We start from the raw sequence: 27946 nt of genomic DNA on the forward strand, positions 1-27946 counted from the left end.
AAAGATACAATAAGACACTTCTGAATTGACCTCATCCCTTAAAAATCTAAATTTGAATTTGTTGAGTAATAACAGAATTCTTCAATGTGAAAGTGTTGCAATCACAAGTTTTGCATTGAAATTTGGGTTAGAAAAAATTGATGGAAAAATCAATTTTGCCTTGTGTGTAGTTTTCAGATGTTTTGCTCCAATCAGGATTATACAATCATTGTATCAACATCAAAATTGAATTCGAAAACGAATTCTGGAACAAAGTATGAGATTAAATGAAATCTCAACTCTTAGTGTTACTAATCAGAGCATTGACTCGATAAAGACTCCCAAAAACGATAAATAAAAACGAGAAGGCTCCAACACCATCCTCTGAGACTCACTGCTACCAAGTTTCTCTTTCCTACGAATCTATACCAAGCGAGGGTACAGTCCAATAGATGATGAGAATATATACAACATATGAGATGCATAAGCACGTGTATAGATTCAAATAAAAAGACACATCAATTACATTTAGGCACGTATACGTCACAACCAAATGATATTCACATTTAAACCAACATCAATTAAGAATATCAAGTAGGCATTTAGCAAAATACATACCATTCACACATACCCACATAGAAGCACATCATTGAATATCACATCTTTAAATAGTTACACATCTTTTAATTACACATCTTCAAATAGACTTGCAGTTATGTATGCAATGTCCCTAATTCGACTCTATATGCATGTGGTACAAGTTTTGGATATCCGAGGTATGTTATTGATTTATCTTCCATCTTAAATCACATCTTTAAATCGGACTGATCATGAATGCATGAACACCAAATAATGACTCAACAATGCACATTTTTATATGACTCAACAATTACACATCTTTAGATAACACATGTTTATATGACACATCTTTGTATAACACATCTTTATATCAACACATCTTCAAATAACACATTTTTATATAACACATCGTCAAATAATACATTTAGTTACACATCTTAAAATAGTACATTCTTTCCACATCATTACATGTTTCACAAATTAAACTTCTTTAGACATCACATTCCTGCCCATCATTTAACTACATCTTCTACTCAATTCGTCGCCTATTGTCTATTATTAAAAATTGCCAAGTTTCCTCACTTCCCTCACTGGTTGTCAATGAAAACCATTTCATTAAGCCCATCTTCCTATTAATTGAATACACTACTGCATTCCAAGTTTTTTATGAAGTTATTTCATCGATTGTACCGAATCATGTTACTAAATTAAATCCTTAAAACCTTTCTAACCATCATGATTCTTATTCCAATTCAACTTATTAACATTAATTCATCTTAATTACTCATCCCCCCGTCACCAAAGCCCCAAAACAGAAGCGAATCGGCGTCAAAGGAATGCCCTTGAACGCCCAAGACACCCCCTACACCCATAACTGACAGAACAACTTACACTATTATTGTCATGCTCGCTTAGCGAGCAGGGAGCTCGCCTAGAGATACACCCATGAGAAAAATGCCCAGAAACTTGATGTTTTGCTCGCTTAGCGAGCCTTAGGCTAGCTTAGCGAGTGTATAAGTGCTAGAAACTTTGAAAAATCCTATTTTGACCTCGGGATTGACCCTAAATCATCCAAAAGTGACATTGCATAACACATCTTTATATCAACACATCTACAAATAACACATCTTTATATAACACTTCGTCAAATAATACATTTAGTTGCACATCTTAAAATAGTACATTAAAAATAACAGTTATCTATGTTATTCATGCACTGATTAGACGCTTATCTCATCTTAAACACTATATGCAAATTTAAAGATCAGCGTCACTTTAAAATAAAAAATATATATTAATTAATTTATAATCTTAACCGTTGAAACCACTTTTTGATGACTATACAAATACAAATACAGAGGATTCCTTCACTTCATTTCTCATACTGATTAGATCAGTGTCTCAATCTCAGTCCTTTTAATCTCAAAATTCAGTGCCCTCACCACCAAAAATCGAATCAGAATTTAGAACAAACAGTGAAGTAGATTCTCATGCCTCTCATCTCTTTCTTTCTCCTTTCAGAAAAAGACACCAACAAAAAACCAACAAAAAACATTATTTCTTAGTACTTACTAGGTTGCTTCACTCTTCCACATACACACTACTTTTTATTTTTCTATATATATAATAAAGTATAAACCAAAACAACATTTTATATCCATTTATGTGTACCATATATAGTAACTAAAATAGCCTTTTTATAGTTCAAAATCTCAAAGTCTCTTGAAACCAAAAATACATAAAAAACCAACTTTTATTCTTCTCTTTCACAGCTTTTTTTCTGTGCCAATTGGTGGCTGGAGTCATTAAATAAGTAGCTTTTATTGTTATAAAGTTTTCAATCTTCAAAAGGGTAAGTCCTCATTCTGATTTTATAGCTTGATATTGAGATTTTCTTTGTATTTAATGTAAAAATACAGTAATATTTTCCTCTGCCACAATAGTATGAACAAAAAATGGAGCAATTTTTTAATTGAATTTTTTAAATTTTATTTTTGGAATTCTGCAAGGAATTTTGAGTTATATGGATCTGGGGTTGTGTAATGATCATGATTTTTGTAACAAATAGTGTCACTTTTTATGTATTTCAGATCCACAAAGATTAAGACAGTGCCATTTTATTTTTGTGGATAACAAAGACAATGTTGTCTCAAAACCAAACAGAGGAAGCAATTGTTACAAACATCAATGAGACAGAACAAGAAGGTGGTTCAAGTTTAGAAGATATAGCAGAAGACCAATCCATGTTCAATTTCAAAAGTTTCTTATGGCATGGTGGTTCTGTTTGGGATGCATGGTTTAGTTGTGCTTCAAATCAAGTAACTAATTATAAATTTCCACACACAAAAAAAAATTCTCATTTTTTTTTTTATAGTTTTATGATGATTTAATTCTAAAATTATATTAATTTTTTTTATAGGTGGCTCAAGTGTTGTTGACACTTCCATATTCTTTCTCACAACTTGGTATGGTATCAGGCATAGTGTTTCAGATATTCTATGGACTTATTGGAAGCTGGACAGCTTATCTAATTAGTGTACTCTATGTTGAGTACCGTGCTAGAAAGGAAAAAGAAAATGTTAACTTCAAGAACCATGTCATCCAGGTTAGTTTTTTGGATTGAGCGAAAATGGTTAATGAGTTTTCGTTAAAGTTCAATAGTTTGAGAGAACTATTGAAAACCATTCTACATATTTTATGTACTTCCTATCTCATGTCTAGAGTTTATTTCTTTCCCGGGTTTTAAATTGTGGTTGTGGTAATGGTCGCATAGTCATACTTGACACTATAGAGAATCATAGTCAATTATTACTAATGTAGCCTCTCTCACATTTGCGATGATATAAAAAACCGAACGTGGCCTTGATAGTGAAAATTCAAATTCAATTCCCTACAAGAGAAAAAACACGAATTTACATGCAGTAATCAATCTCGATTGTTGATTTGAAATCAGTCAATTCATATTACAAACAATACAATCAATTTTAAATAATCTCGACCTTCAATTTAGATTGGACCGTCGAGATTAAAAAATGTGTGACGTAGTTACAACAACAAATCCATTTCTGGGTGTTGACCTTTTTTTATTAAAATTTGGTTCTCCCATGCATATGCATATTTGTTTCTAATATGACTATTGAAACAACATTGTTTTTGTGGATTTCAGTGGTTTGAAGTTCTTGATGGATTACTAGGTAGATATTGGAAAGCATTGGGGTTAGCCTTCAATTGCACTTTTCTCCTCTTTGGATCTGTCATTCAGCTTATAGCATGTGCAAGGTAAGATCTTAACTTATATTTTAAATGCAATTTGAGTAATAAAAAATAGGTTTTCATTTGATTAATTATTATACACTTTTTTTTTCTTTCTAATGTTGGTTGTTGTGATTACAATATGCAGTAATATATATTACATAAATGATAAATTGGACAAAAGGACTTGGACTTATATTTTTGGAGCTTGTTGTGCTACAACTGTGTTCATACCTTCTTTCCACAATTATCGTATTTGGTCATTTCTTGGTCTTGGAATGACCACTTATACTGCTTGGTATATGGCTATAGCTGCTATAGTTAATGGCCAGGTAAATTAATTCTCATCCTTGAGTTGCAAGTTGCAACAATTAATATTGAAAGAATTTTTTTTACTCAAAAAAGTTGAATTCTGGTATTCTTAAGGTCAAAGCAATTCAAAAAATTAAATATTAAAAATGATCCTGGTCAAATGGTTGAGTGTTGGATAGATATAAAAAGCACTCAAAGATTAGAATGATGCAATAAAATGATGATGTGATTGAAAGAAATAGAAAAATGAGTGTTTAATGGATGTTTGAAAATAAAAAGGTATGCAAATATCATTGTTCTAATTTTAAGGTTTTAAATTGTGGACCGGTGCATTAAAAGTTGTGAAGGCCTAAGTTGGTTTTGATATTTTGCCCGTTTGGTTCAGCTTTGAATATAATTGATTCTGAGAGAATTGATTCTGATAGAATTGATTCTGACAGAATTGATTCTGAGAGAATTGATTTATGTTTAGATACAATTATGTAGAATTGATTAAACAAAATGATTTATGTTTGGATGCAATTATGTAGAATTGCTTTTGAATGTATAATTACTAAAATAGACATAGCTAAAGGAGAATTGATAAAGAATGAGAATTGATAAAGGGCAATAAAGTAAAATAACGTGTTGTAATAATAAAATATACAAACATATACACGTTGTTCAAGGAGAATTGATTCTAGAAAAGCTAGAAGCTAGGATTTGTAGCTTCATGGAGAATTGCTTTTGGAGGACAAAAGCAATTCTGAAAAGCTGAACCAAACACGTTGTTTTTGGCTAGAATTGCTTTTGGCACTGTAGAGAATTGATTTTGGGCTAGAATTGCTTCTCAGAAGCCAAACCAAACAGGCCCATTGTTTATGTTCATATTTCATTCGTCTTAAAATAATTGTCAACATTTTTTTTTCTATTTTAAAATAATTGTCAGTTTCAAATACTAAAGAGTCCAAGACATCATTTTTTTCCTTAATAGATGTAGACCTTGATTGAGAATATTTCAAACAAAAATCGAGGAGATTGATTCTCTTCAAAAAAATTCTCATGATTTTTGATCTCTACCTTTAAAATTAATTTTTTTTCCTAATATCTTTTTCTCTCTTCTTTGTAATGAATGGATGAGATTTTATTGGACCGCCATTTTAGATGAGAGGATCCATTTCTGAAAATCATATATGCAATATGATGTTTTGATCTTTGCAAATCATGTTTACAGATAGAAAATGTGGTACACTCTGGTCCAACAAAGCTAGTGCTGTATTTCACCGGAGCCACTAACATACTCTACACGTTTGGTGGACATGCTGTGACAGTGTAAGTAGCACCAATATAATATCTATTCTCCCTCTTCTTTCTCATGTTTCTAATTATTTTCTTCTCCTACTCTTTGTGAAGCTCGTTGTATCTGCTATCATATCGGTTCAGTTGTTCAATTAATAACGCGGTTAGCATGAAAAATTTCACTTGGTTGCAATTGAGTTAAAAGTAAAATAATTTATATTTGATTTTTTTTTACTAAAGTTAGTGTAAATTGTTTAGCTCAATGTAAAATTAATTTTTATCAATTCCAGTCTAACCTATTCTAACAAAATTTGTCAAAAAATGTTTCGAGACAAAATTGATTTTTTTTCATGCTTTGTGTTCCAAAAGACTTTTTTTGATGACATATCGTTGATAAAATCATAAAATACCATTACTTAAATAATTTAATTATTTAATCATAAAATTCATAAAAAAATCGTTTAGAACACAAAACTTACTTTTGTACAATAATATAGATTAAAATTGAAAAGCAAAATAATTAAAGGATAAAAAATCAGAATTTTTTTTTAGAGAAACTAAAATGGAAACATGATAAGATTCCTAATTTTAGAAATTTCAATGTGACCTTTTTCATTCCTATTATTTTTGTGCCTAGATCTTTTGTACCTATAATAAAGTGAACAATTATTGTGACATACACACACGTTTGCATTGCAGAGAGATTATGCATGCAATGTGGAAACCTCAAAAGTTCAAGTACATATATTTTCTGGCAACTTTGTACGTTTTCACATTAACACTTCCTTCAGCTGTTGCCGTTTACTGGGCTTTTGGTGATGAGTTATTAAACCATTCCAATGCTTTCTCTCTTCTCCCCAAAAATGGATTCCGTGATGCTGCCGTTATCCTCATGCTCATTCATCAGGTAATCTTTTTAGTCATCATTGTGTAAAATTTCATAAAATGTCACATCTTAATGAAGAATTATCTTTTTTTAAAAGAGAAATGTTATTTTAATAATCATGGCAAAACAATAAAAATATACAAGACATGGTCAGTTCCTTTTGGATTATCAAATATATAAGTCAATCTTAGACCCCATTATTTTCACCTTTAGATTAGATGATCCATCAAACTTTATTATGTTCCATCTGTAGATGGAACATAATTAGATTTGATGGAACAATCTAATTTAAAGGTGGAAAAAATGATCGTATTTGGTGGTCCAAACCAAAATGAATCTATAAGACAGTATATGTATTGACACGAAAACAAAAAATAATAAAAAATGCTAATTAAAATGAACTAGATTGTTCTAAGATAATTGATAATATAAAAATAAAATCATGAACTTGGATCCTCTCTTTTCAATTTCTCTCATTCCCTCTCCTAACACTATATCTCTTAATTTCACTTTGCCTCTTCATTAAAAATACAAAAATAATGGAGAGAGAGAGTAAGATTAAGTGAGATATAGAGAGTTAGAAGAGAGAGTGAAAGAAAAGTGAAGAAAAGTGACGGAGAGGATCAAAAGTGTAAACATTGGGTTTGTATTTTAATTTTTTTCTTAAAAGAAGAAAGAAATATATACACTAAATTTATGAATAACACTTACAAGGTACTATAATCTTTTATATATATAATCTATAAATTCATACTACAAAAATACAGTATAAACATTATCTTTATGCCCATAATAACCTAGATTAATACTGCATTTGTCAATTCTTTCTTTAGTTAGTCTATTGAAAAGTGTCTTTTTTTCACAAGGATATAACTTGTGTAGAACTTGCAAATTAGTTTTTCCTTTATAAAAATGAGCATTATATTTTTTTTGTTGGAAAAAAGCACCATTGGTTCATATCATTTAAAAAAACTAACTTCAACTTTTCTTCTCTAAAATGAATGCAGTTCATCACATTTGGGTTTGCATGTACTCCATTGTATTTTGTGTGGGAAAAGGTTATTGGTATGCATGACACAAAGAGTATATGTTTGAGGGCACTAGTAAGATTACCAGTGGTGATACCTATATGGTTTTTGGCAATAATTTTCCCTTTCTTTGGACCCATAAACTCAGCTGTTGGGGCCTTACTTGTTAGCTTCACTGTCTACATCATTCCTGCCTTAGCTCATATGCTCACTTATAGAACAGCCTCTGCTAGAAAGGTAAACCATTACCATCTTTAATTTTGTCTCCTTATATGATCCTCTAATATCATATTGATACACCTTAAATAAATAAATAAATAACAATGAAAAATAGGTGAAATTTAAATTCTCGCAATAAGTAAATCATACATTTAACTTAGCCACCCAATCAAGATGATTGGACGACCACATTTTGACTTCGATAAATTTGCTCAAAAGTAGAAAGAGTCAAAATGCGAGTTGTCCAATTTTGTTTGTGGTACAAGTTTTGTAGCTAAAACTTGGATTTGTATTTAGACCATGTGTTTGCAGGGAAATTATTAGATCCTCTCCGACCTTGCCAATAAATTAAATAAACTCCGTTAGAGAATCTGTTTGACTAGTACCTTTATAGTGGTATCTTCCCTTTCAACTACGTTTTTTCCATCTAAAAAATTAGAATTTAAATACCTTATTATCTAAGAAATTTAAGTTCAGCTCCACTAAACTAAAATAGTATACTAATATCAAGTAGTGTTATGTATTTCATAAAAGAGACGGGTTATGGTACTTGTTTATGCCCCACAACCATATCTTGTTTATGGTACTTGTACCCTACTATTAATGAGTGGGTTCACAGTCAGATTAAGATATGTTACCCCAGTTGAATTATACCTTCACTTATCCATAGGCATTATTGTGTGATCTCTTGCAAACAGACGGTCACAACTCACTACTTATGTACTAGAAAAAAAAAATGGGAGCAACAAATGTACAAAAGCATTTAAGGCTTTGATTTGGAAATATTACAAGAAGAATTGAGGCAATTAGTGGGTCATTTTCTTTTAGTTATTTGATGCAGTTGAATTATTGTACTATGCCTCATGCTGAGCTGGGGGATTTGACTGGATCTTTGGTCTCTTCCTCCCTTAATAATTCATATAGGGAGGGAGAAAGGTGATTGAAATTAGAGGGGCCTCCTTGGATATAGAATTTAAACCCCATAGATACTTTTTTTGACAATCTTGTTAAATCTTTCTGCTTGGCATAATTGTTGCTCCCTTTTTTGGGATTTTTTTAGTAATACAATAGAAGTGGAAGGGACTATAAGGTATCACATGGTTTGGTATAGGTGGGATTTTTTAGTAACAAATCATGAAGAGACAATTTGTCAAGTACCAAAAGATGAGATTGTAAATAAGGGATTGTCCTTACTTTTGGATGACCCTTGATTTGTAGGAACTGTAAAAATTGATTTTGCTTATATTAATCATGATTTTAGTATGCCTAGACAATCCCTTCCTTTAAGACTCAAGTAGTTGTTACCTTTGAAATAATTCTAAATGCTTGATTATTAAGAATCAAAATTTATTATAACTTCAAATCTTGATTTTATTAAATTATAAGTGTTCATGTAATTTTGATATGGATTCAACTTTCAAGAACTTACATTATGTTTTGAATCAAACTTGTTTTATGATTGAAAATATTCATACATAAATCCATTTCACTCTCAAACTCTACTTTAACTATCAATTTTACAAAACAGAGTTTACAAAATCGCGATTAACAAATATTCATCCAATAAACACAAAATTTCTTTTAATCAGTTACCAAAATCTATCAACTCAGGTACTTCCTATCCTATTTCATCTCTTCACTCATTTGTTAAGAAAGGAAAACAATGAAAAGAAAGGAAAAATCAGAGAATTGGTTCAATGAACCATTATTTTCATCGTAACTTGCAATAGAAGTAATTACAAGTATTTATAGTATTTCAGTGATAAATCAGCATAAACTACTGTGATCTCCACCACACTCAATCATAACTAACTTTCCTAAACTTAAGCAAAGTAGTTACAACAGAATTTCTAAGTCTAAAACTATCTTAAGCTTCAATTGCTTGTGTCACAAGTAACTGAGGACTATGATGCTCATCTTCTTCAAACTTCATTACTTAGTAAACTAGCTTCCATTTCTTTTTTTGCTATGCTTTAACAATTTTCTCATTTTGCAGAATGCTGTTGAGAAGCCTCCTTCCTTCCTACCAAGTTGGACAGCTGTATATGTCTTGAATGCCTTCATTGTGGTATGGGTTTTGGTTGTTGGATTTGGGTTTGGAGGATGGGCTAGTATGACCAACTTTATAAGACAAATTGACACATTTGGACTTTTTGCTAAATGCTACCAATGCAAGCCCCCAACACCACCCCCTCATGCACCACCCCCTCATGCACGTCATTAGAGTCACCTTACATAATCACTTCAACATAGTAAAGTTTAGCTACAATCTTATTTCTTCGATACATTGTATTGTACATGAGGGAAAAGGGTAAATAATTTCCCCCTTTATTTGATGTATGATGGTTGGGTTTTGCATAGTTTTTCCATTTTTTTTATATATTTATTCACTCCTTTAAGATTAGTTGAGTTGAACAAAAATAGTGTATTATTAAGTGTTGCAATAACTTTTCTATGGAATGCATAGGTCAATTAAGTTAGTGTATCTTTGTTTTAATGTAAATTGACCTGTTTCCTTAGTTTCATGTAACAATGAATTAACAAATAAATTCAATGTTGAAAATTATGTTTGTTGCAAAAGTTTTGGATTCTAACTTCATGTTCCCCTCAAGAAAAAAAAAGAACGTCATGTTGAAATTTATTTGATAATTGATGATAAATATTCAAAATCAATTTTATACTTTTAGAATCACTTTTACTTATCTTTAAAAAAAAAAAAATCCAAATATTAGCTTTGTTAGGAATTAATTCAAAATTAGTCAACTAATAAGCTTGCTTAGCTTTTGTAGGATTATTATTTATTTATTTTGTTATGGCAGGTTTGATGGTAGTTAGAGTTGTTATAACTTATAAGTCACATGTGTATATGAACTAACTCACATCAATTGTGTATGTAAACAAGGTAGTGAAGTGTGTGATTTGCACTCATAAACTCTCTCCCTACTCTTTCTCTCCCATTACCCTAATCTTCTTCAACCTAAGTGAAAATTGTGATTGAGTGCAATACATAAAACTTCAATGAGTTTATCTTGTTCCAATATCTGGTATCTGGACCTGTTTGGATCACAGAGATTCATCAATGGCTACACATCCAATCAGAAACTTCCCAGCAAATATTCTTATTCTCGATGGGAAGAACTACAATAATTGGAGCAAGCAAATGAAGGTGATGTTCGGAATCCAAGACATTTGGGATTTGGTGCAAAATAGGTTAGCTCCCATTAGTGGTCGTGCGACAAATGAAGAGAGCCGAAGTGCTCTAAAAGGCGATATAACCAAAGTGAACATTTTTTTTGCTATAAAAGGTTTGATGGTAGTACGAGTACCCATGAAATTTATCAAGTTCAACACCATGATTGGTTTGCGGTCATCAAGTTTTTTTTTTGTTTTTTGTATTAACTATTCGGTTCATAGTAGAACGGGGTTTGATAATCCAGAGTTCGGCTGTATGGTAAGTATAGCTTAATAGAATTAACCTATCCAGAAATCAGATTTTTTCAAACAAGTTTTTACTCAAACTAAATATTTAATATTTAAAAAAAAAAACTTAAATCTAAATTGAATCTTGAATTGTTTCATCTTAATCCAATAGTTCTCAAGACCAATCATATGTTATTAAGCTGTTTATTAAAACACGACTTATTGACCCTAGTTACCTTTTACACTGGCATGAGCTGTGAGAGTGACCCTAATCGGAAAAGGTTGATTAGGTGTGTTTACTGTTTTCTTTTGGGAAGTTTCCTTGCATGATATTACTGTTCTTTTGCAAGTTTAATATACCCATTTTTTTATTATAAAAAAACATTAATTAATCTTGATTATTGTTAGAGACTAAAAAAAACCAGTGCTATTATCCAAAAAAAAGAAAACGGTTCCAACAAACAATAGATGTGTTGTCAAGTTTTTTCAAGTAGTCTAGTGGTTAAAAATTTACCTTTAATATGAATAGGTGAAGAATTCGGGGTTTGAATCATAACCATGTGTATATAATACAATATCCCAATTGAGTTATTAAACATTACTCGTTACGTCTTTTAGTATATCCCAATTTAAAAAAGATATTTTTGTTTAACAATATCCAATGAGATATACTAAAATATCTTAAGACGAAACAAGAGTAGGATGCATAAGTTTCCTCGAAAATTTAAAGATATAGCCTAATAAATTTGACCAACTAAGCATTAATATTGTAAAGAATGAAAAGAGACGACTAAATTGCATGTTCTAGTCCAAAATGAAATGGGATGTGCACAATTTTTAACTATAGCTTTTTGTTTTTTGAGTCAATATTAGCATCAAGCAATATTATAATATAGCCTCTTCGTTAATATAAACCCTGAAATATATGTCCTTAAACAAGCAAATAAGCAATAACATTCCGAATTAAACCCAAAGTGATATTAGCTATAGTTATCTTCCTTCGAAATTATAGATTTGGCACAGTGATTCCAATCAAACAAAAGACATGTCTCGCAGCAGATCCAGGTATACTTTGCACTTTTTTAAAATATGAGTGGAAAATCAAAGAAGAAAAATAAGAAACATACATGTATCAACGTTAATATAACTCATTTTAGTAGTGAAGTTCTACCTTAATATTTCTTCTTCTTTTTTTATGATCCCTACCTTGAATGTTATTATGTAGACTTGGACACTTTTCACCATCTTTATATATTGATTGATGATTTCGGGTTGCATCTTATGTCTTCTGTGCGTCTAGATCCTCTCTCCACATGTCATTCAACTATGCAAGGAAATGTCGATCCCTATTTTCAAAGTAAATGGAGAGGATCTAGACGCTGTAGGAGGATCCTCCAAAGTTGAAAAAAATATGAGTGGTTCTAGTTTTTTTCACCCACTTTGAAACATACTCTCTCTCTCTCATTCAACATAACAAAAATTGGACATGAGAGAATCCATTCCCAAAAGGATATAGACTTCCTCTTCCTCTTGTGATGTCCCTTATAGCTATAATTCATGTGCACTTTGTGTATATTGCTCATATTTATTTGCACAATATACTAAAGTACTATAAACTAATATGCTTTGTAGAGGATCTGAAAGCGATGGAGAAAGTGGCTCTTTTAGTACGACCGTGGAGGAGTTGATGCATTCTAGTAGACCTTGGGAAGAAGATAGACCAATAGGCAAAGAAACAACGGAGAAGGAATCCGTCAACAGGTTAAACATTATAGTTTAATTATTAGTTTTAAACATTTCTTTTTTAATATAGTATGATTGATTTTAAAAAATTATTTTGTTACAATTTATCTCTTATTTAAAAAAAATGCTATTTGAAGCGAAGGAATAGCAAGCGAATTGATTCACATATGGCATATTATAATTGGTTCTTTGAATTCCGCCAATTCACCATGTTTGCTGCTAAATGTTGAATTGTCATTGGAAAATTCTGATTCGTGACGCTCTCGTGAGTTTTTTTCTCGTGAGATATAACATCACTCTATTTTAAAAGTTCTTAGTAACATTATATAGCGGTGAAACTCCTTCTGTAAGAAAAAAAAACTGTAAAAAAATAGATAGCGGTAAATTTTTTTTAATATGTTATCTTTAACAATTTTTTATAGAAACATTATTAGATCAAATACTATAAAGGAAAAATTCATTGTATATGTTATCAAAAAAATAAAAGACAAATAATTGCATGAAAATAATAAAATTTATTGTTTTTCTTTGTATATGTACTTTAAAGAGACGCATAAGATGTATAGGAAGTATTAATTGATTTTTGTCAAGTATATGTTTGATTAAATTGATGACACAAACATATATTTAACAGGAAATATAGTTTTTTTTTTTTTTAATAAGAAATCTTGTTATTAAGGAAGGGAGTACAAGACTCCAAGCTGTTACATTAAGCATTGTGTTTTTTTGAGGAAATATTCAGCATTGTTGTCAGCACGCATTGTTTTTTTGGCCTGCTTCATCTACATAAATCAAAGTCGGAGAAGCAACGTTGAAAAATAATTTTAATATGTGTAGCTACTGTCATAAAAATAATTTTATTCCTTATAACAACCATAACATCCAAACTTCTGCCTTAAACCAAATAGGGAACCTTTTTGTTTTTATCTATTTTAAAAAAAATGAAGATGGGAAAAGCATTATTAATAACATGGCACTGACGAATTTTTGTTTCTCTTCTTCAATTAAATAGTTTATAAAAAACAATATAAAAGAGTCCATGATATCAATTTCTTAGTTTGTAGTTTTTTTTTTTTGTTTATTATTTTCCTAATAAAAAACAAAAATTTGGTAAGTGTGGTTTTTGGTCTTTCCTGTTTTGTAACTCATTCTCATATCTTGTACTTTTATACATATCCTCTTAGAGGTCTTATTTGGGGACAAGTATTTGAGTATACACAATTTAAACACACAAGAAATATATGTCATTTAACTATGAGACTTGCTATTTAGTGCGAACAAATACAGTGTGGATTGGCCATGAAACATGCGCGTGCTGTTGGAACAAAATGTGTTTAACAATGAACCTTAAAGGGTTTTGATGATAACAAGGTATTAAAAATTGTAAATTGGACTAGCTAATATTTGTTCAAGTGTACAGGACCATAATTATAAAGTTACATCATCATTGGTTCTGAATGAGCAAATAAAGAGCTATGGAAACAACAAAAATTTGAAGCTTGGACGCTCCTGAAGGCATCTTGCTACTGAAGAGAAAAAGCGCTCCTGAAGAAATAGCGCTCCTGAAGTAAGCTGCTCCTGAAGAATAGTGCTTCTGAAGACAAGAGGTCCAGAAGCCACATCATCAGAAGCTGCGTCATCAGAAGCTGCAGAAGTCATATCATCAGAAGCTGCATCATCAGAAGCTGCCTCATCAGAAGCCATTTCACCAGAAGCTGAATATCAACTGGATTTGCAAAGAATCAAGAATTGAAGAATCATCAATGCAAAAGCTGTCTATTGGATTCGAAAACACAAACAAAGGATTAGTGGAGTTTGCAACGGTCATTTCAAAGGTGTTTGAAGGCGTGTGTTTGCAATTTGGACGAAAGCGTTGACATTGTACTTTGTACGAATTGTACAACCACGTTCTCCACTACTCTGTTTTGTGTCCGCACTACAGGACAAGAAAACAGCTCCAGAATACGGTTTCGCCTGCATAGATGTTCCTTTGGATAAGGAATGGATTTCAAATTTGTTCTTCATAGGACAACAGCCAAATCAGGCAAAAGATTATTGGTGAAAGATCAAGCTTCAACAACGACTCTTTGGTGTGCTGGCAATTTCACAACGTCTCTCTCACACCTCTATATAAAGGAGTGAAGACTTAGAGAATTGGTAATGCAAGAACGCTGAACGAAAGACTCACAAGATTTTCACAAGTACCAAACCTCTGCTGAAATTGTTCTGCATTCACTTAGAATTTCTGTGTCTCAAAGTCATATCTTAGAAATTCTTAAGTCCATTGAGTCTGTATCTGATTTGTATTGTGAGCACCTCTGATTGTATATCAAGTGTTCAACCTTAAACAATTTTCTGTGTAATTTTGTTTAGTTAGGAAGTCTCTTGCAGTTGTGCTTGAGCAGGAAGTCTCTTGATTGTGTTCTTGAGCAAAGGAAGTCTCTTGCTTGTGTGCTTGAGCATTGGAAGTCTCTTGCTTGTGTGCTTGAGCATTTGTAATCAGATATTACTCATAGTGAAATCTCCTTGGAAGTGCAAGGGGGACTGGACTACTTCCGGATTGTGGAAGGAACCAGTATAATTGCTTTGTGTCGTTCTTCTTCTCTCTCTCTCTGTTTTATTCCGCTGCATTTAGATTCTGATTATCACTTCAGAAGCTGTCTCACTTAGCTTCTGATCAGTGTGTTCAGTTTTTAGGAGAAACGAAGAATTTTTCAAAAACACAATTCAACCCCCCTTCTTGTGTTTTTCTCACCTTCAATTGGTATCTAGAGCCTTGGTCTGTTGTGTATCACTTAACCGTGCAACAGTCAAAGATCTGAGAAAAACATGACTACTCCTCCTCCTGATGGTGATACTAGCTATAAAAATGTCTCACATGATTATAGTGATAGTAAGAAAACCAGTGTTGGAAAAGTTCCAAAGTTCAATGGAGATGCTGAAGAGTTCTCTTGGTGGAAGACCAATTTTTACAGTTACATCATGAGCCTAGATGAAGAATTGTGGGATATTCTGGAAGACGGCGTTGGTGGTTTAGTCCTTGATGAAGAAGGAGCTGCTGTGGATAGAAAGAAACATACTCCAGAACTGAGGAAACTTTACAAGAAGCATCATATTATCAGAGGAGCTCTTGTCACTGCCATACCCAAAGCAGAATACATGAAGATGAGTGACAAATCCACTGCTAAAGCTATGTTTGCTTCTCTCTGTTCAAATTATGAAGGGAGCAAGAAGGTCAAAGAAGCAAAGGCTCTCCTGCTTGTACATCAGTATGAGTTATTCAAAATGAAGGATGATGAAACTATTGAGGAGATGTACTCAAGGTTTCAAACCTTAGTTTCTGGTCTACAGATTCTAAAGAAGAGCTATGTTGCTTCTGATCATGTAAGCAAGATTCTCAGAAGCTTACCTGCCAGATGGAGACCGAAGGTGACTGCCATTGAGGAAGCTAAAGATTTAAACACTTTAAGTGTCGAAGATCTTGTTAGTTCTCTCAAAGTTCATGAGTTAAGTCTTAATGAACATGAGTCTACTAAGAAGAGTAAATCAATAGCTCTTCCATCCAAAGGCAAGTCATCAAAAGCTCTCAAAGTGGTTGAATCTGAAGAGGAAGAACAGTCAAGTTCAGATTCTGAACCAGATGCTGCAGAAATGGCCATGCTCTCAAACAGACTTCAATATCTGGCCAAGAAGAACAGAAAGTTTCTCTCCAAAAGGGGTAACTCCAGAAGCTCAAGGAAAGAAGATCAGAAGGGATGCTTCAACTGTAAGAAGCCTGGACACTTCATTGCTGAATGCCCTGATCTTCAAAGAGAAAAGTCAAAGGACAAGTCAAAGAGGTCTACATTCAAACCAAGCAAACTCAAGAAGCAGATTAAGCAGAGTTTAATGGCAACCTGGGATGATTTGGGTAGTGAATCTGGATCTGATAAAGAGGAAGCTGATGAAGATGCAAAGGTAGCTGTTGGGTTGGTAGCAACAGCAACTTCAGAAGCTGGGTCAGATTCAGACTCAGAAGATGAAAATGAGGTATATTCCAAAATTCCCAGAGATGAACTTGTTGAGTCACTTAAAGAACTTCTTACACATTTTGAAGTAAGAACCAATGAGTTGAAGGATTTAAAAGAAAAATATGCTGATTTGGTACAACAGCAAAAATCAACTTTATTGGATCTGAAAGCTTCTGAACAAGGACTTAGGGGCTTTGACTTCATGTGTAAAACATATGAAGATCAGCTCAGGTTCTTATGTCAGAAGCTACAAGAAAAGTGTAATGAAAAACCTTTAAGTAACCATGAAATTGCTCTTGAAGATTTTATTATATCTGGCATTGACAGAAGCAGAGTAGCTTCTATGATTTATAGCATTTACAAGAACAATGGCAGAGGAATTGGCTTTCCAGAAGTGAAACTGGAGAAAACCAATCTAAAGTCTTGTTGTGAATGCATCAAGGAAGGTCTGAAAACATTCTTTGTACCAGAAGGGGCTGAGTTGGAAACTGTTGTTCAATCAGAACCTGAAGCTTCTAGTTCTAAGGCTAAGATTACTTCAAAGCCAAAGAACTCTAAGTCAAAGGCTATGATCAAATCTGATTCCAAAACTTCAAAGGTTAGGATCCTGAAAAGATCAGAACCTATTCCTCAGAGTCTGGTGAAACCAAAATCTGGGGTTCTGAAGTCTAAGTTTCAGAAGAAGACAGTTACTGCTTCTGAAGTACCAAAACCTAAGGTGATGGTTAATCAGAAGCAACCCAACTCACAGCACAAGGTACAAGAAGTGAAGAGTAAAGCCTTAAGTACTAACCTTCCAGGACCCATAGAACAATGGGTACCTAAATCTAAAAATGTCAATGATGCAGGTATGTCTAAGAGCAGTGCCAAAGCAAAGATCATGGTACCTAGACAGTGGTTGCTCAAGACACATGACAGGAGACAAGTCCATGTTCCTCAGCCTAACAATGAAAGAGGGAGGAAATGTGAAATTTGGAGGCAACCAGTCAGGCAAGATCATAGGTACAGGAACTATTGGTAACTCCTCTACCTCAATTAATAATGTATGGTTGGTAGATGGTCTTGAACATAACCTTTTGAGCATTAGTCAATTTTGTGATAATGGTTATGATGTGCTTTTTGAAAAACCCAACTGTACAGTAATCAACAAGGAAGACAAATCCATTGTGTTCAAAGGAAAGAGAGTTGACAATGTCTATAAAATCAATTTTTCTGAACTGGCTGATCAGAAGGTGATTTGCCTACTATCAGTGAATGATAAGAAATGGATGTGGCACAGAAGGTTGGGACATGCTAACTGGAGGTTAATCTCTAAGCTTAGTAAGTTACAACTTGTGAAAGGGCTACCAGACATTGACTATCATTCAGATGCACTCTGTGGTGCATGTCAGAGAGGGAAAATTGTGAAATCATCTTTTAAAACAAAAGATATTGTTTCAACCTCAAGACCTTTAGAATTACTCCATATTGATTTATTTGGACCAGTAAGTACTGCATCCTTATATGGAAGCAGATATGGATTAGTCATTGTTGATGATTACAACAGATGGACTTGGGTGAAATTCATAAAGAGTAAAGATGTTGTGTGTGATGTATTCAGTAGCTTCTGCACTCAAATTCAATCTGAAAAAGAATCAAAAATTTTGAAAGTCAGAAGTGATCATGGTGGAGAATTTGAAAATGAGCCATTTGAAGCTTTTTGTGAAAAACATGGAATTTTCCATGAATTCTCTTCTCCTAGAACACCACAACAAAATGGGGTTGTAGAGAGAAAGAATAGAACTTTACAAGAAATGGCCAGAACCATGATTCATGAAAACAATTTACCAAAACATTTTTGGGCAGAAGCAGTGAATACAGCATGCTATGTTCAAAACAGGATCTATATTAGACCTATTTTGGAGAAAACAGCATATGAACTCTTTAAAGGAAGAAAACCCAATATCTCTTACTTTCATCAATTTGGATGTACATGTTACATTCTGAACAACAAGCTCTACCTAAAGAAATTTGATGCCAAGGCCCAAAGAGGAATCTTTTTAGGTTACTCTGAAAGGTCAAAGGCATACAGGGTGTATAATTCAGAAACACTCTGTGTTGAAGAATCTATGCACGTTAAATTTGATGACAAAGAGCTTGAAGATAAAACTTCAAAGCAAGGTGAAAGTTTTGCAGAGATACAGGTTCCTGAAGCTACTCCAGAACCTGATCAGATGGCTGAGTCTGAAAATAGTCCAGAAGCTGAACCCACATCAGAAGCACAAGATGAAGCTGCTTCTGATGAAGCACAAGATGACTCACATCAAGAAGATCCTCCCAGAAACACATTCAAACACAAGTCTTCACATCCTGAAGAGCTAATCATTGGAAACAAAGATAGTCCAAGAAGAACAAGATCACATTTCAGACAAGGAGAGTCAATGATTGGACTAATCTCAATGATTGAACCTACAACAGTTGATGAAGCACTTTCAGATGATGGATGGATCCTAGCTATGCAAGAAGAGTTGAATCAATTTCAAAGAAATGATGTGTGGGATCTGGTACCCAAACCTCAGCACAAGAACATTATTGGAACAAAATGGGTATTCAGAAACAAGCTGAACGAGCAAGGTGAAGTAACAAGAAACAAAGCCAGGCTTGTTGCACAAGGGTATAGTCAACAAGAAGGCATTGATTACACTGAAACGTTTGCTCCAGTTGCAAGATTGGAAGCAATCAGGTTACTTCTTTCCTATGCAGTTAATCATGGCATAATATTATATCAGATGGATGTCAAGAGTGCATTTCTCAATGGTGTCATAGAAGAAGAAGTGTATGTTAAGCAACCTCCTGGATTTGAGGATATTAAATATCCTGACCATGTTTTTAAATTGAAGAAATCACTATATGGCTTGAAACAAGCTCCCAGAGCTTGGTATGATAGACTAAGTAATTTCTTAATCAAAAATGATTTTAAGAGAGGACAGGTTGACACTACACTCTTCAGAAGGACCCTTGGGAAAGATATTCTTGTTGTGCAAATATATGTTGATGATATAATATTTGGATCTACTAATGCATCTCTTTGCAAGGAATTTTCTGAGTTAATGCAGGATGAATTTGAAATGAGCATGATGGGAGAGCTGAAGTTCTTCCTTGGCATTCAAATCAATCAATGCAAAGATGGAGTCTATGTTCATCAATCAAAGTACACAAAGGAGCTTCTGAAGAAGTTCAAACTTGAAGATTGTAAAGTGATGAACACTCCAATGCATCCTACGTGCAACCTGAGCAAAGAAGATGAAGGAACTAAAGTAGATCAGAAGCTGTATAGAGGTATGATTGGTTCTTTGTTATACCTCACTGCATCTAGGCCAGATATTTTATTCAGTGTATGCTTGTGTGCAAGATTCCAATCAGATCCTAGAGAATCTCATATGACTGCTGTCAAGAGAATCTTCAGGTATTTGAAAGGAACGACCAATCTTGGACTCCTTTATAGGAAATCCTTAGATTATAAGCTAATTGGATTCTGTGATGCTGATTATGCTGGTGATAGGATTGAAAGAAAGTCAACCAGTGGCAATTGTCAATTTCTGGGTGATAATCTTATATCCTGGGCTAGCAAAAGACAAACAACTATTGCTATGTCTACAGCAGAAGCAGAATACATTTCAGCTGCAAGTTGTTGTACACAACTACTTTGGATGAAACATCAGTTGGAAGATTATCAGATAACTGCTAACTGTATTCCCATTTATTGTGATAATACTGCTGCTATTTGTTTGTCTAAAAATCCAATTTTGCATTCAAGAGCGAAGCACATTGAAATCAAACACCATTTTATCAGAGATTATGTTCAAAAAGGAATTTTAGATATACAATTCATTGATACTGAAAATCAGTGGGCTGATATATTTACTAAGCCTTTAACTGTTGAAAGATTTGATTTTATAAAGAAAAATTTGAACATGCACTTTGTATCTGATTAAATGCTTGCTTGCTCCTGAATAGGATTTTAGGTTCTGAAGTTAGTTCAGAAGCGGTAGTCCATCAGAAGCTCTTTATTGAGGTTCTGAGGAAAACTCGCTTCTGATGATGACGTCAGCATCTGAAGTCCAGAAGCTGGATTTGTTGCTTCTGAATAGTTGAATTAGTGGAAACGTTGGAAGTTACCTTTTAAAAAGTAACTTCTGGCCCACTAACTTGGTAGTTACTCTGTGAACTTCTTACGTGGCCTATATGTGTTGGTGTATAACTAAAAGGGCAATGATGATTTAATAGCTTTGAAAGTACTTTTCACGCGCCCCCAATTTTGTCATTAATGTTATGTTTGTTTGTTTCTTTTGAATTGCAATCGTTTTACTTTTAACACTTTGACAATTCACACACTACTCACTCACAACAAACACATTTGCTCTCAAACCTCTTGCGAAGTAAGCGCATTCTCTCAACCTTAGAACCCTAAAATCTTCATCTTCTTCAAATCTTCGTAAATCATCAAATGGCATCATCAAGCTCAAAAGTTTCAGAATCTACATCAAACAAGCAAAGCGTATCAGAATCTGGGTCCATCTACAAAAAGAAGACTATGGATATTCCATGGGAATCCTTAATAGTTCAAGTAGAGTCACCGGTGGATTTTGCTTCACTCAAGAAGTATGAAGTAAACATGGAAGGTTTGATAGAAACTCAGATGATGTCTGAGTATTTCAAGATGCTAAATGGGCCAACATATGTGAACTTGGTCAAGGACTTTTGGTTAAAAGCTGAAGTGTACAATGAAAAGCCTGCAAAAGTCGTAAGCAAACAAGCGGGGTCAAAGAAAGGGAAAATGGTCATGGATATGAATCCTACATCATTTGATAGCTTAGAAATAAGGTCTGAAGTGATGGGCATTCCTATAACCATCACTGAGGACGTTATAGCTAAAGCTTGTAGGATGCATGCAGAGGGAAGATTCCAAGAAATAGTCAGGAAGGAAGATGTCCTGCTAAAAGGTTACTACAACTCTCTTCTGGGTGGGAAGAAAGATGCCAAGCCTTCAGAGATGGAGATTCACAACAGAATGTTGGTGAAATTCAGTAATGATTGCTTCTTTCAAAGAGCAGGAGGGTCTGACCAACCCAACAACCAACAGAAGCTAGCAATTTATTTCATGACCAATCTTGAAAAGATAAACTTCCCCAGATATGTAATGGATCATCTCTGCTGGGCCATAAACGAAAGCACTACAAGAGGAAGAAAACAAGTACCCTATGGAAGATTGCTTTCTGAAATCTTTCATCAAGGAAGGGTGCTGGAGTTCTTAAAAAGGACAAGAAGTGCTTCTGATAAATGTTTCGTAGTCTCTACTGCTGAAAGGACTATCAGTAGCAGGAGCTTATGCTCTATGAAGTTCATCAAAGAAGCCCCTAAAGATGAAAAGTGGTTAGAAATGACAACTGCTGAAACTGAGATAATCAGGGACTTTCCTCCCATCTTTAAGGAAAGTGACTCTGATTTCCTAGTTCAATCAGTAGCTGAGTACGCCTTGGAGGAAGATGCAAGGTCTCAGGAGGAAGCTGCTCTTGCTAAAGGGAAAGGCAAGAAGGCCAAGGCAGTTGCTGTGTCAGAAGCTGCTGTTTCTGAGGCACCTGAAGGGAAAAGGGCCAGAACTAGTTCTGAATCAGAAGCTGCTCCTACTAAAGGAAAGAAGGCCAGAACTAGTACTGAGTCAGAAGTTGCTAAACCTGTTTTTATCAAGGAAAAAGGAAAGATGCAGAAGGTTGGTGCTGCTTCTATTCCACAGAAGAGGAGAAAAGGTAAGGCAGACTTGGTAATCACTCAAGAGCAGCTGGATGAAGCTCTTGAAGAAATAGAGAAAGAGGAGGCTGATCCCAAGCTGAAGAAGAAGAAGGCTCCCCTTCAACTTGTGAGTCCTATGGTTGAGATGACAGGAATAAGGAAAAGGATGGCAGATGAACGTGCTGCTGATCTTATATCAGAAAGAAAGGATCAAAAAGCTCAATACACTCATCAAAGAGATGAAAAGCTCAAGGCTTTGGGATTGGAGGACTGTGATAGGTTCTACAAAGATAAACTGGCTGAAGTAAGAGCCATTGCTGGTAAACCTACTGAAGACAATGAGGAAGACGATATGATGCTCGTCTTTGAAAATGCTCCAGAAGAGGGAACTTCAGAAGCAGTTTCTCAATCTGCTGATCCACAGAAGATCACTTCTGAAGCTGGCCCTGCAGATCAAGTAATTCAGATTCCAGTCACCTCTCTCCCCATTTCACCCTCTTCACCATCAGCACCTGAACCAATAGAAGACACTTCTGTCTTAGACAATCTTGCTCTCCACTACTCAGGTGAGTTACCCATAGACAAATTTACTTCAGAAAAGGCCTCTGAAACAACTCCAGAAGCAGCTGCTTCTGAAAATGTTGTTTCAGAAAACCCCCATCAACAAACACCTGAACCACAAAAACCCACAACACCCCCACAATCACCAATAGCCATCATTGACCCCCAACTCAACAATCAAACAACAACTTCACCACAACAACCACCAACTGAAACTGAATTTCAACCTTTACCTGAACACTCTCCAGAACCAACTCCCATGGATGTTGACATCTCTCTAGTCAATGTTCAAGACTCAACCTCCACCACTCACATTGATTCTGACCAGCCTTCATCTTCAAACACACAATCACACTTTACCATTCCAGTTCCTAACCCTGTTCAAGATTTGGAAATCAGTGATTCTGATCTTGAAATCCTTGAACAACCACCCTCAAACATCCTGGAATCTGGATATATTAATTCTGAGCTTCTCTCAATCCTGAGTCAGTTGCATAATCTTGTGGATCAACGAAGGACAATTGATCTCACAAGTGCATATGATGACTCCTGGGCATCTCTTCAGAACCGGGCAACTGAGCTAATTGAAAGCATAAGGGTTAAATGCATCAGAATCAAGCAAGCTTCAGTCAGTAGGCTAATGGAAAATCTGAATCAGAGTCTTAGAGTAAGAAGTTCTACACTGCTCCTGGCAAACCAACCTTTCTTCTTTGAAACGGATTACTTGACCAGAGAAGCCAGGTTGTGTAAGCTTCTGAAGAAACAGATGGCACAGCAGCAGCAAGAAGCTAGAGAAAGGGAACAAGCTCTTCTTCAGAGGCAACAACAACTTGAAGAACTGTTGAAGAAGAAGATTGAAGAAATGGAAGAGATGAAGAAACAACAACAAACCAACCCTTAGTTGCACACCCTTGTGTTTTTCTTTGTTTGTTGTCTGTTTTAAAATTTCTTAGTCCTTGCTTCTGAAACCATCTTGTCTTATTTCTCTTGCTTCTGAATGCTTACTGATTCTGACTGTTTAGCTGCTTCTGACAATTGATATACATGTTCATATATTTTGCTCTGACTTATTTAGTTCATTTTCTTTTATACTCTCTCCTGTTTGAGTTTTTCTCATATCTTTTTGTCTTTTATGCTTAAATTTATTTTAATTTTTTTTTGATAATGACAAAAGGGGGAGTATATGTGACAAGTATTTAAAGGCTCTGAGCCCCATTAATGGCATTTGAAATTTTTGAAAACCTTCTATCATTTTTTCTTACCTTATTGGTATAAGCTATGAACGAACGAAGGAGTATCAAAATTCAAGTAAAATTAATTGAACCATTTCTCTTATCTATAAATTAATTCTTTCAATGATTCAATTTTGTTTTTAAGCTCTGATAATATTATTGTGCGAAAAATGAATTTAATTAACCTGGATAGAACTTAGGGGGAGCTTACAAAGCTCACCTTAAAGACTATCAGACTCAGGGGGAGTTTGAGCTTGCAAACCTCAGATTCTGAGCTTACAAACCTCAGAACCCCAAAGTCAACTTGTTAATTAGATTAACAACAATTGATCAATTTTAAATACTTTTGTTTGTCATCATCAAAAAGGGGGAGATTGTTGGAACAAAATGTGTTTAACAATGAACCTTAAAGGGTTTTGATGATAACAAGGTATTAAAAATTGTAAATTGGACTAGCTAATATTTGTTCAAGTGTACAGGACCATAATTATAAAGTTACATCATCATTGGTTCTGAATGAGCAAATAAAGAGCTATGGAAACAACAAAAATTTGAAGCTTGGACGCTCCTGAAGGCATCTTGCTACTGAAGAGAAAAAGCGCTCCTGAAGAAATAGCGCTCCTGAAGTAAGCTGCTCCTGAAGAATAGTGCTTCTGAAGACAAGAGGTCCAGAAGCCACATCATCAGAAGCTGCGTCATCAGAAGCTGCAGAAGTCATATCATCAGAAGCTGCATCATCAGAAGCTGCCTCATCAGAAGCCATTTCACCAGAAGCTGAATATCAACTGGATTTGCAAAGAATCAAGAATTGAAGAATCATCAATGCAAAAGCTGTCTATTGGATTCGAAAACACAAACAAAGGATTAGTGGAGTTTGCAACGGTCATTTCAAAGGTGTTTGAAGGCGTGTGTTTGCAATTTGGACGAAAGCGTTGACATTGTACTTTGTACGAATTGTACAACCACGTTCTCCACTACTCTGTTTTGTGTCCGCACTACAGGACAAGAAAACAGCTCCAGAATACGGTTTCGCCTGCATAGATGTTCCTTTGGATAAGGAATGGATTTCAAATTTGTTCTTCATAGGACAACAGCCAAATCAGGCAAAAGATTATTGGTGAAAGATCAAGCTTCAACAACGACTCTTTGGTGTGCTGGCAATTTCACAACGTCTCTCTCACACCTCTATATAAAGGAGTGAAGACTTAGAGAATTGGTAATGCAAGAACGCTGAACGAAAGACTCACAAGATTTTCACAAGTACCAAACCTCTGCTGAAATTGTTCTGCATTCACTTAGAATTTCTGTGTCTCAAAGTCATATCTTAGAAATTCTTAAGTCCATTGAGTCTGTATCTGATTTGTATTGTGAGCACCTCTGATTGTATATCAAGTGTTCAACCTTAAACAATTTTCTGTGTAATTTTGTTTAGTTAGGAAGTCTCTTGCAGTTGTGCTTGAGCAGGAAGTCTCTTGATTGTGTTCTTGAGCAAAGGAAGTCTCTTGCTTGTGTGCTTGAGCATTGGAAGTCTCTTGCTTGTGTGCTTGAGCATTTGTAATCAGATATTACTCATAGTGAAATCTCCTTGGAAGTGCAAGGGGGACTGGACTACTTCCGGATTGTGGAAGGAACCAGTATAATTGCTTTGTGTCGTTCTTCTTCTCTCTCTCTCTGTTTTATTCCGCTGCATTTAGATTCTGATTATCACTTCAGAAGCTGTCTCACTTAGCTTCTGATCAGTGTGTTCAGTTTTTAGGAGAAACGAAGAATTTTTCAAAAACACAATTCAACCCCCCTTCTTGTGTTTTTCTCACCTTCACGTGCTGGTGACAAACTGTTTTTAACATTTTGAAAGTAAATAAAAATCAAGCAGATCAAAAGCAAGTATATAATCCAATGGTTATAATTTGTTCGTTGAATTTCGCACTACACACATCGCAAAATTAAGCTTTTTCCTTTAACCATGTCTTGTTTGGGTACACAATTTAAACATAGAGGTTATTTATCTTTTTATATTTTTTTACACATGTGTGTCTAAATAGTGTTCAAATGTGGTGACCAACACAATATTCTCCCCTTCTATCATCATTATTGAGCAAAGAGAGTTTTCATTTTCTTTAACCATATAGTAAAGAGTATCAAAATAACTTGAGCAAAGGGAGTTTTCATTTTATTTTTTTGTCAAGTAGTTTAGTGGCCGGAGTTCACACATTTTTAAATGTGGAGAAATGGGGTATCCAAGGTTTGAACACTGATCCCTACATATAATATACAATATCTCTACCAACTGAATTAAACTCACAGAGAAAGTTTTCATTTTCTTTAAACATGTAGTAAAGAGTATCAAAATAAAACTTATATTTTATCTCACTTTTGCAGGCCAAGTTCAGATGCAAGTAGACGTCATAAATCTGGTTCCCGCCAATACGTAAGTCGTAGTCCATCAAGATCACCAAGTTCATCGCGAAGTAGGAGTTTACCTGCAATGCAAAGTAAAAGTAAAAACCGACGTCATACAGCACGCATTAGTAGCATGCCCAAGCAAACAAGGGTTATATCAGGTAAATTATGATTAAGATTTAAATATAATTTTAGTCTTTGTAAGTATGCAGTTTTCCAAGAAATCGTGGTTACCGGTTTGTGAGGTATATGGATTGTCCTTATTTATAAACTCATATTCATGCTATATTTTGTCTGATGTTGGACTACCCCCTCACGACCAGCACTATTGAGCTTGGTTCATAGACATAAATTGTGGGTGGTCCGATAGCAGATGACCTAATGGATATTGGAGAGGCTCTGATACCATCTTAAAAATCGTGGTTGAGTCTAACACAACACCACAAAATCAGTTTGTAAGGTGAACATTGTTCTCACTTATAAACAGATGTTCATGCCATATTTTGTCTGATATACGACTCTTTAACAAATTTTTTAATATATGACTAAAATTTGTCATTTTAAAAATGTTATAGATTAATTAATAAAGAACAAAAACAAATTTTTTTGCAAAAGATTTCTTTAAAAAAAAAAAAAAAACTTTGCAAGGGACTAAAACTGGAGCATTGTATATTTGTCTAATAAATAATTTGACCAACAAAATCACATATTTGTGTGTAGAACAACAATTTTCGCCACAAGAAGGAATTGACATTGAGTTCAAGTCATTGAGCCTTACGGCAGAAGATGAGCTATCCAACCGACACAGAAACGGAGAGATATATGACGATGTTTCAGCCAATTTGAGAAGCATTAAGAAACGGTTGAAACATCTTTCAGAGAATAATGGGACGTTCTCAATTGATGAGGCCATTGAAATATCTGATGCAGCATTTCTCTTGAAGATTTTGAGAAAACCAAATGCTGAGATTGAGTTAGGGGGGCAAATGGCTTATAGAGGTGCACTTTTGTTGCTTCAAGCAGATTTGTTAAAGAAGAAAGCACATGAAATACTTGTCCAATGCAAACACAGGTTGCGGATGGCAGACCTTTAGGATGTGTTTGGGACTTAAGAGAGGAGGGGAAGATTTTGAAAAGAAAAAAATATGAAATGATTGTTAGATATAGAGTATTGGGCTTACGCTATTAGGCCTTTATAGTAGTAAGTTAGAGTCCATTAAGTTTTATTATATATTCTCTAATAACTTTTTGTAATGCATGCTATTGATATTTTATGAA

The 27946-nt window shown here is 34.3% G+C and overlaps 2 protein-coding genes across 2 annotated transcripts; both read left to right on the forward strand.

Annotated features, from left to right (window-relative positions):
* The first annotated feature begins 1898 nt into the window (after nucleotides 1-1898).
* On the forward strand, nucleotides 1899-10113 carry LOC146926331 (auxin transporter-like protein 4). The gene is made up of 9 exons (XM_085758712.1): nucleotides 1899-2410; nucleotides 2649-2876; nucleotides 2978-3163; nucleotides 3725-3837; nucleotides 3959-4142; nucleotides 5336-5433; nucleotides 6100-6307; nucleotides 7294-7551; nucleotides 9530-10113. Exons 2-9 carry the CDS (start codon nucleotides 2700-2702, stop codon nucleotides 9755-9757), a joined length of 1452 nt encoding a protein of 483 aa, XP_085614838.1. The 5' UTR covers nucleotides 1899-2410; nucleotides 2649-2699; the 3' UTR covers nucleotides 9758-10113.
* Nucleotides 10114-11998: 1885 nt separating this feature from the next.
* Nucleotides 11999-27762, forward strand: LOC146926332 (uncharacterized). Its single transcript, XM_085706890.1, has 4 exons — nucleotides 11999-12018; nucleotides 12586-17186; nucleotides 26648-26829; nucleotides 27389-27762. Exons 2-4 carry the CDS (start codon nucleotides 15526-15528, stop codon nucleotides 27760-27762), a joined length of 2217 nt encoding a protein of 738 aa, XP_085563016.1. The 5' UTR covers nucleotides 11999-12018; nucleotides 12586-15525.
* The last annotated feature ends 184 nt before the right edge of the window (nucleotides 27763-27946 follow it).

The sequence above is a fragment of the Medicago sativa genome, chromosome 4 (assembly GCF_051527215.1).
Source record: "Medicago sativa cultivar Bolivia chromosome 4, Bolivia_mono, whole genome shotgun sequence".
Lineage (NCBI taxonomy): Eukaryota > Viridiplantae > Streptophyta > Magnoliopsida > Fabales > Fabaceae > Medicago > Medicago sativa.

Bases quoted from the DNA above. Each gene is read 5' to 3' on its own strand.
- LOC146926332 (XM_085706890.1), top strand. From the start codon at position 15,526: ATGACTACTCCTCCTCCTGATGGTGATACTAGCTATAAAAATGTCTCA. The intron at 17,187-26,647 runs GTTGGAAACTGT...TCACTTTTGCAG, and splicing joins TTTGTACCAGAAGGGGCTGA to GCCAAGTTCAGATGCAAGTA. The intron at 26,830-27,388 runs GTAAATTATGAT...ATTTGTGTGTAG, and splicing joins GCAAACAAGGGTTATATCAG to AACAACAATTTTCGCCACAA.
- LOC146926331 (XM_085758712.1), top strand. From the start codon at position 2,700: ATGTTGTCTCAAAACCAAACAGAGGAAGCAATTGTTACAAACATCAAT. The intron at 4,143-5,335 runs GTAAATTAATTC...TCATGTTTACAG, and splicing joins CTGCTATAGTTAATGGCCAG to ATAGAAAATGTGGTACACTC. The intron at 7,552-9,529 runs GTAAACCATTAC...CTCATTTTGCAG, and splicing joins GAACAGCCTCTGCTAGAAAG to AATGCTGTTGAGAAGCCTCC.